The following is a 9158-nucleotide window of genomic DNA, read 5'->3' on the forward strand; positions in this document are numbered from 1 at the left end:
ATACTTTTTCATGGTTTATTAATTATTGTTTATAATTTAATTAAAATATTTATAAAAATTAAATAAGAATAATTTGTCAAAAAAAAATTAAGGGTTTGCGCAACAACAATAATAACTGCATCGTGCAAAAGGTCTGTGCGCGATGATAGCAACCTATGTTGCACACCTATCTTTGTGCGACAATGGGAAGAAGGTGCGTTGTGCGAAATATTTTGCGCATCACAAGTTAGTCATCGCTCAAAGACCTTTTGCGCGACATAGGTTTGTTGTTGCGCAAAGTCCTTTTGCGCGACATAGGTTCGTAGTCGCGCAAAGACTTTTTGCACGACGCAGATTATGCCATCGTCACGCAAACCCTGCTTTCAGGACCTTTGTGCGACGGTCTCCGGTTGACGGAGTTTTCATTGTGCTAACTCTCAAACTGTTATTTGTACTGGTGCGTTGGCTAGCTCTAAGGCATTGAAGTTATTTTCACTGTTTTTCTTGTTTGCCACTAAATCGACTTTGGCCCTCAAAGTGAAGTATATGTGTGCTTCTTATGCCTCTTAATGCAATAATTAAGTATCTGATCGCAAACTCTAGAGTTATCCCTACTACGTTCAACTTAGTATAAATTATTTTTTTTATTATTATTCACAGTAAAACTTCAGTGATTAAAACTTTTCTAAAAATATCTCTGTGCGAAACTTAAGTGATCAGTTTAAAGTGGAAGTAGGAACAAGTTGTGAACAAATAAAACACTAAGTTCTCGATTATTCAATATATTCAATTACCGTCAAAATTGCAATCCCATCTCCCACTAATCTTTCTACACTTCTAACTTCAGACCGCAATTTACTGTTAAATTCAATCCAATTATCATCCACGTATTACATGAAAACCGATTTTGCATGTGCACGCACAGAACTGAAAAGCCTCAACACTTATGAAACAGAAACAAAACGATATCGTGTTAACCCAAGTAACGTAAATCCTTGACCAACTCGAAATCAAATTCAACGTTGGATATGTGAAGTCAGACCTCCGAATTGGCACATAAATTGTAACAACAATCCACACGCATGCTGAAAAAACCCGTTTCGTATTTCTTCCCAAAAAAAAACGTGTGAACATTAATCTCCAGAAAACAATTAACAAAAAACCAAAAACTATGCTGTCCAAAATCCAATCCATCCAGCCGCTCACAACTAAATTCAGCTTTTGGTTTTAAATTACCGGCTCACCCGGTTTCCCGGTATAAAACAACCACGTCTCATCCCAGAACGTGTCACCAACCCATACCCACCACACGTTTTACCCTTCCTATTTATATATACTCCCTTACTCCTCTCCCACCTTTCCAAATCTCAATTAACAAAAAATTCCATCATTCTGTTCACCAAGAATTTTCCCTCACTTTCCATCAAAATCCTCTCAATTTTCTCGCACTTAATCAATATTCAAATTCTATTCTTCTTTTTCTCCACATTTTCATTTCTTTTTTTCTCATCAGAATTGTAAATGAGAAACGAAAGAGGAGGAGGCGCCATGGTAGCAGAACGCAATGCCCTCCACCCCAACAAGCCAAAATTCGGAGCCATTTTGCATTCCTCCGACCCATCTTTACCGTCTCCGACAACTGCCAACAAACATACCAGCAAAAACGACCATAGCCACCATAATGATTACTCAACACACCGTAGCAGTGCCTCGGCGACAAGTCCTGGATACTACGACAATTGTACTCAGGGCAGCAGCACCGAGGGTTCACCCTATGTCATGTCGCCATGGAACCCGGCAACAGCGTCACCCTACAATAAGTCACCGTGGATAACACCGTCGCCATTGAATCCGCTGGACGAGAACTTCCCCTTAAACGGACTTATTGGGTCATTAATCCGGGAAGAAGGCCACATATACTCGCTCGCTATCAAAGGAGACTTGCTATACACTGGGTCCGATAGCAGGAACATACGTGTCTGGAAGAACTTGAAGGATTTTACAGGTTTCAAATCAAAGAGCGGGTTGGTCAAAGCCATTGTGATTTCCGGTGAGAGGATATTTACCGGTCATCAGGATGGTAAGATCCGAGTCTGGAAGGTTTCTCCGAAAAATCCAAGCAATCACAGACGGGTCGGAAGCTTGCCTACTATGAAAGATTTTATTCGGAGCTCTATGAACCCAAAAAACTATGTGGAGGTCCGTAGACACCGCAACGTTGTTCGAATCAGACACTTTGATGCGGTGTCTTGCATGAGCATGAACGAAGAACAAGGACTTCTTTATTCAGGGTCGTGGGATAAGTCTTTCAAGGTTTGGAGAATCGCGGATTCCAAATGCTTGGAGTCGGTCGCAGCTCATGACGATGCAGTAAACAGTGTCGTCGTGGGGGTTGAGTCGTTGGTGTTCACCGGGTCCGCGGACGGAACAGTGAAGGTGTGGAGGAGGGAATTGCAAGGGAAGGGGACAACGCATGTGTTGGTTCAGACGTTGCTGAAGCAGGAGAATGCAGTGACTGCATTGGTTGTGAACAAAGAGGCGGCGATTGTCTATTGCGGGTCCTCCGATGGGTTGGTTAATTATTGGGAGCGCGAGAAGCACCTGTCCCACGGCGGGGTTTTGCGCGGTCATAAACTGGCCGTGCTGTGCTTGTCTGCAGCGGGAAACTTTGTTTTCAGCGGATCGGCGGACAAGAACATTTGCGTCTGGAGGAGGGATGCAGGTGGGCCCCACACCTGCTTGTCTGTTTTGACGGGCCACACAGGACCCGTCAAGTGCTTAACCGTGGTGGAAGATCATGGCTCTAAGGATAAGACGGATCAGCGATGGGTGGTGTACAGTGGGAGCCTCGACCGGTCAGTAAAGGTGTGGTGCGTGTCGGAGGATGCTCCGGACTTGAGGCAATTCCGAGCGTTGGAGAATGATGCCTCCGTGAGGCAGCAAGCCCTTCAGTTTCAGTATTGACAAAATGGGAAAGTCTTCAGAAGAAAATAGACTTTACCCTAAGAGAACGCTCCTTGAACAAGCGAGTAGTACACGCGCAGTCTGTTCTGGTGGTGGTCCCGACGACAACGCGCCAAAATGTCACAACGAATTAAGGGGAAGGGCACCGTCCAGACCAGGTGATGGGTGGTCCGCGGAGGACCACCAGATGTTGCTTTCGGCCTTGGAAAAAAAAGGGTTTTGCAAGTAAATGCAGATACTATGAATGTGAGAGTTTGAGATAATACGTAAATATGGTGAATGCCAAAAAGAGCAGCACAAGGTCCCAAAGGCTGTGTACTTTTGCATGGCCTAATGCAGTTTTATGAAGCACCGCAGATGGACCGGCTATATAGCTTGTTGTTCTGGCAGATCTAGCTAGGTTTTGTTGCCACAATTTAGGGGTTTTTGTTATATTATTAATTTGGCCAGATATTACACTTGTTTTTATATATATATAGATGTGTGTGTGTGTGTGTGTGTGTGATGCGAAATATATAAGCACACAAATTAAACCCTCTTTTTATCAATTGTAGCAAAGTATGTAAGTAGGGATCGTTCTAGGCCGGGGATTAGGAGGGATTGGCAAATCACTTGAAACTGACTCAAAATGTAAAAACAAAGTTTAAAATACTAAACTAGACTCAAAGAATGCAAAACTAAACTATAAAACACCAAAACAAACCAAAAGACTCAAAACAGCAAATAAACACTCAAAACTGCCTTAAAAACACTTTCTGGGCAGTTTTGAACACCTAACACTAAATTGGACGAAATTGGGTTATGACTTGACTCAAGACACTTAAAAACACAAACTAAATTGATTTCTAACTAATCTAACACTTCAAAATAAATGGGGATTGAGTTTTGACAAAAATTGAAAACAAGAACAAACTTTGTAAATTGAACAGATTCTAAAACAAATTTGATAAAAGTGAATGGATGGAAAGCTAGCTAGGGGGTTCTTCTCCACACATGTCACACTTGCATACAAAACAATTTCCAATTGCTTATCAGTAAACCATGAATTCCCAACGCCCCAAATTAACTGTGAATTGCACTAATTAACCCTCAGATTTTCCTAAAGTTATCGAATTGGATGAATTGCATACAACAACCCAAAGCATTCCTCACAAGTTCCCTGCATGAATTGCATAACAAATATACAAGCAAGGATCATTAAGTTCTATGAAAATCGTAAGCATTGGCGAGGCACTCGTTACTATGAATTGCATGAAACTTCTGCCAAGAATTTACTTAACACGATTGTGATCAACAACCTTTACTACTTTTGAATATAAGTTCATAACGATTAGGTGAAATTCCCTTATATCTTAGCATCAAACTTATGCATGAAAATTAAGCGTGCACTCTCAACCAACACACACAAATTAGTTTTAATTCATGTAGATAAGTAAATTGAATTCACAACTTATGAAACGCAATTGAAAGTAATCAAATCATATAGCAAGCATAAACATGGTTTCGAATCCCCCCTAGCCAAGGGGGGGGGTTTAGTTCCTCATACGTACAAAACAAAGAGTATAGAATTTAAACATTGAAATCAAAAGAAAGAAAACACCTAAACGCTCCAACGATCCTAACTTGAATGGCATGCACGTCCAAGGCTTCTCCTCCTTCCTCTTTGCTACGGCACAAGGTTTTGGGGACAGGTTTGGATGGTATTTGTATGGAGGAATGGACGGGAGATGGTATGGTGGTGTTTAGGATGGATGGGGGGGTGTGGCAAAAGAGAGAAAGATGGCTGAAAATGTGTTTGTGACGTAGTGTATGAATGTGTAGATGGGTTTGGCTAAAAAAATGGATGGAGAATGGGTGGTGTGGCTGATTGTGTTTTTGATGTAGTGTAATGTGTAGTGTTCTTCCCTTCACTCCCTATTTATAGAAGCTCCAAAGCAAAGAATAACTCAAGTGGCTTCAATAAACAATACAAACAAAGACCAAAATGATGCAAAAACAGCTAGTTTACATGCTCTTTTATCATTATGTCTTGCCTTTAACAAAAGGCAATCATTCCTCTTTTGCTAATTCAACTCCTTTGTAGTTGTCCATGTGCCTTCATTCTTCAATTTCTGATGCATTTGCCTTGTATTTCATCCCTTTTCCACATGTACTAGCTGTTAGACAACTTTCACACACATGTTTTGCATCATTTCATCTTGCAAACATCAACTTTCGGCCACTTTACACCTCTACACACATGCTATGCATCATTTCAGCTTGCAATTATGTTTGTAGTTGCTGAAAATGTGAATACATCTTGTAAAGCAATCCAACAAATGGCATCTTTCACTTCTTTTCCTTTCAAATTGTTCCTTAAGTGTATGTATCAGCACACTTCCACACTTCAACTTCATTATTGATGTGATAAAAGTTAAGCACACAAATTACACCCTCTTGTTGTCAAATCGTAGTATAAATGCAAGTAGGGATCGTTCTAAACCGGGGATTAGGAGGGCTTGCTAAAACCTCTAAACCGACTCAAAAACATAAAAACAAAGTTAAAAACGTTTGAATAGATTCAAGGGACTCAAAACAGCTTAAAAACACTCAAAACTGCCTAAAAACACAATCTGGGCAGATTCTGACCTTAACACAATTTTGGACGAATTTAGTGTTTTGGTTTGAACCAAAACACTCAAAAACACAAACAAAACCTAAATTGAGCACTTTGAAACAAGAAAGTAAAAGGGGAGTTTTGAATTGGACGAATTTGAAACAAATAAACAAGTGATAAAGTTAGGCAGATTATAAAACGAAATTTGATGAATAAGATGATGGATCGATTAGTTAGAGTTCCGTTCTCCACACATGACACACTTGAACATGAATCGATTTCCAATTGCTTTTCAATAGATTATGATGCTCAACACCCCAGATTAACCGTGATGCACAAATTAACCCTCAGATTTTCCTTTACTCATTGCATTGGATGAATGCATGCAACAACCCAAATCATTCTCTAAAAGTCCCCTACATGAATGCATAATAGAGATACAATAAGAGATCATTACGTTTCATGAAAATCATAAGTGTTGACGAGGCAATTGTAACTATGAATGCATGATACGTTTGCCAAGAATTCAATTAACGCGATTATGATAAGCAACTTTCACTACTAATGAATATAAACTTGTAACGATTAGGTGAAACTCATTTATATTCTAGCATCTAATTCATGTATGAAAACTAAGTATGCAGCCTTAATAAACATACAAGAATCAGTTACGAATGAAATAGGTAATTGAATTGCAATCACAACTTAACAAATCACAATTGGACGAAATCAATTCATATCTCAAGCATGTTCATGGCTTCAAACTTCCCCCTAACTAATTAGGGGTTTAGCCACTCATGATTACAGCAAAATCATAAAGTAATAACAAAATAAACATTGGAAACAAGAACGAAGTACACCTAAAACGCTCCAATCCGCAAGTATGAAATGCCAAGGGCCTTCTTCTTCCCCACCTTGCTACGGCACAAGAGTCTATGGATGGTTATGGACGTATGAAAGAGTCAGAAATAGGTTTAGGTTGAATGAGGGTTACGGCAAGGATGTATGGTGGTGGAAAGGGATGTAGAATGGTGTAGAATTGTGGGGAGGATGCGACTGGATGTATTTCTGAATGGGAGGAATGTGGTGACGAATTTAGGCTTTTAAAACACATATATATAGGCACAGCAAAGCTAGGGTTTTCACAAATCTGATGGGAAGAGGTTAGGGTTTTGGAGATAAAAGGCTTGGCCCATCTAAGGGAGAAAAGAACTAGGGTTTTATGCAGATTTTTAGGCTTCTAGAACATTAGGTGCGGCACAACCCTAGGGAAATCAGATTAGGGTTTAAATCAACAAAGAAAAGGGTTTTGGCCCACTTAGTTTCTGAAAAGGATGTGTAGAACCCAAATCCACAAGGAAAAGGGCCTAACAAATCAGAATCCAAGAGGGAAGAGGCTTGAAAGGTGCGGCAAGGGTTGGAACCAAGGTGAGAAAGGATTAGGAAACTTCCAATCCAAGAATAGAAACTTTCAAGAATGGAAACCTCCAACTTTAGAAACTTTGGCTTCCAATTCTGAACTCTTTGTTCTTTATGTTCATTTCTTCATTTCTTGCCTCCTTTGATCTTCAATTTCGTCCATCCATTTGGCTCCAAGCATGTGATATCCAGATATCCATTTTATGCTCAAAACTGCTCCAAAGGCTCCAAAATGCACCTTTTTGCATACTTTGTCCTTAGAACCTGAAAATACATGAAACTAGCTTAAAAGACTAATTTAACTAAGAAAACACAACGTAAATGCACAAGAACAAGCTCACTAAGTCGCATAAATATGCTCCTATCAATTATTCAGATTTTTGCATGTGTTGAATCCCTTTTTAAAACACCAAAAACATCCATCCCACTTGCTCCATATGCATGCGAAATTTTGGCCCAAAATTGCTCCAAATTGCACCAAAATGCACTTTCTTTCCAACTTTGTTATTAAGACCTACAAACACACAAAAATAGCTTAAAACACTCTTATAAGCAATAACTAACTAAGTAAGTGCAAGAAAACATGTTAACTAAGTTGCATAAATATGCTCCTATCAAATTCCCTGATAGGAGCATATTAATGCGCCTTAGTTAGCTAGTTTTTATGCATTTTCGTTATGTTCTCTTCGTTAAAGTAGTCTTTTAAGCTACTTTCATGTGTTTTCAGGTTTAAAGGACATATTATATGAAATGATGCAATTTGGAGCTTTTTGGAGCAAAATTGAGCCGGAATGTTGTGTATGCTAATGGAGCACGAGGAATGGACAAGTTTGAAGGTCAAAGGAGCTTAAGAAATGAAGAAATAAAAGTGAAGAACAAAGAAGTCGGAATTGGCAACCAAAGTTTCTAAAGTTGGAAGTTCCTATTCTTGGAGGTTTCCATTTTCGTGAGTTTCTATTCTTGGCTTTGGGCTTTGAGATGACCTAAACCCTAATTCCTTGTGGATCCTAAGCCTATGCCGCACCCTAAGCCCTTTTTCATTTAATTTCTGCCAAGTTAAAGCCTTTGCCGCACCTAAACCCTAGCCCATGGTCTAATCTGATTTCTTTAGGGTTTTAGGTGCCTATATATATGTGTTTTACTCCTTGCCGCAGGGATCATCTCTAGACACAATTCAGAAATTATTCCAACCTTATTTCCCCACCTTGCCGCAGCCACCATCACCCATATACCACCTTGCCGCAACCATTCTACCCTTCCAGCCACCATTCTACACCTCCATACACCATCCATACCCCTTGCCGCACCACCATACCATCCTAACTCCCTTCTAAAACCAAAATCACATCCAAAAACACCCTAAACCCTCTCTGCCGCAGCAAGGAGAAGAAGAAAGAGGAGCTTGAAGTCAGAAATTCAAAGTGGAATTGTTGGGCGTTTTAGGTGTAATCTTTCTTATGTCTTCGATGTTTCAATTCAATAAATTTTGTGTTGTGAGTATGAGAAACTAAACCCCCTTAGTTGGGGGGTAATTCGAAACCATGTACATGCTTGCAATATGATTTGATTACATTCAGTTGTTATTTCATAAGTTGTGGATTTAATTCGTTCATCTATTTGATTGATAATTTATTTGTGTATGTTGATTGAGAGTGCACGCTTAGTTTTCATGCATGAATATGATGCTAGATTATGAGGGAGTTTCACCTAATAGTTACAATCTTATAATCACAAGTAGTGAAGGTCGCTTGAAAACGATCGCGTTGAATGAATTCTTAGCATAAGTTTCATGCAATTCATAGTAACAAATGCTTCGTCAATGCTTATGTTTTTCATAGAACGTAATGATTCGTGCTTGTATCTCTATTATGCAATTCATGTAGGGAACTTGTAGGGAATGTTTTGGGTTGTCGTATGCAATCATCCAACCTAATAACTTGTGGAAAAACTGAGGGTTAATTAGTGCAATTCACAGTTAATTTGGGGCGTTGAGTATTTATAATTTATTGGAAGAACAACTGAAAATCGTTTTGTTTGCAAGTGTGACATGTGTGGAGAAGAACCTCCTAACTAGCCTTTTATCCATCCTTTTTATCCAAAAACGTTTTACAATCTGTTTAGTTTTAAGTTTCTGTTTTGTTTTCAATTTTCGTCCAAAACAAATCCCCCTTTATTCTGAAGTCTTAGATTAGTTAGAAAG

At 39.4% G+C, this 9158-nt stretch overlaps 1 protein-coding gene across 1 annotated transcript; it reads left to right on the top strand.

Moving 5' to 3' along the window:
• Positions 1-1262: 1262 nt before the first annotated feature.
• On the top strand, positions 1263-3394 carry LOC103411676 (protein JINGUBANG-like). The gene has a single exon (XM_008350310.4). It carries the CDS (start codon positions 1501-1503, stop codon positions 2941-2943), a length of 1443 nt encoding a protein of 480 aa, XP_008348532.1. The 5' UTR covers positions 1263-1500; the 3' UTR covers positions 2944-3394.
• Positions 3395-9158: the final 5764 nt, after the last annotated feature.

Source organism: Malus domestica, chromosome 05, assembly GCF_042453785.1.
Source record: "Malus domestica chromosome 05, GDT2T_hap1".
Classification (NCBI taxonomy): Eukaryota; Viridiplantae; Streptophyta; class Magnoliopsida; order Rosales; family Rosaceae; genus Malus; species Malus domestica.

Bases quoted from the DNA above. Each gene is read 5' to 3' on its own strand.
- LOC103411676 (XM_008350310.4), top strand. From the start codon at position 1,501: ATGAGAAACGAAAGAGGAGGAGGCGCCATGGTAGCAGAACGCAATGCC.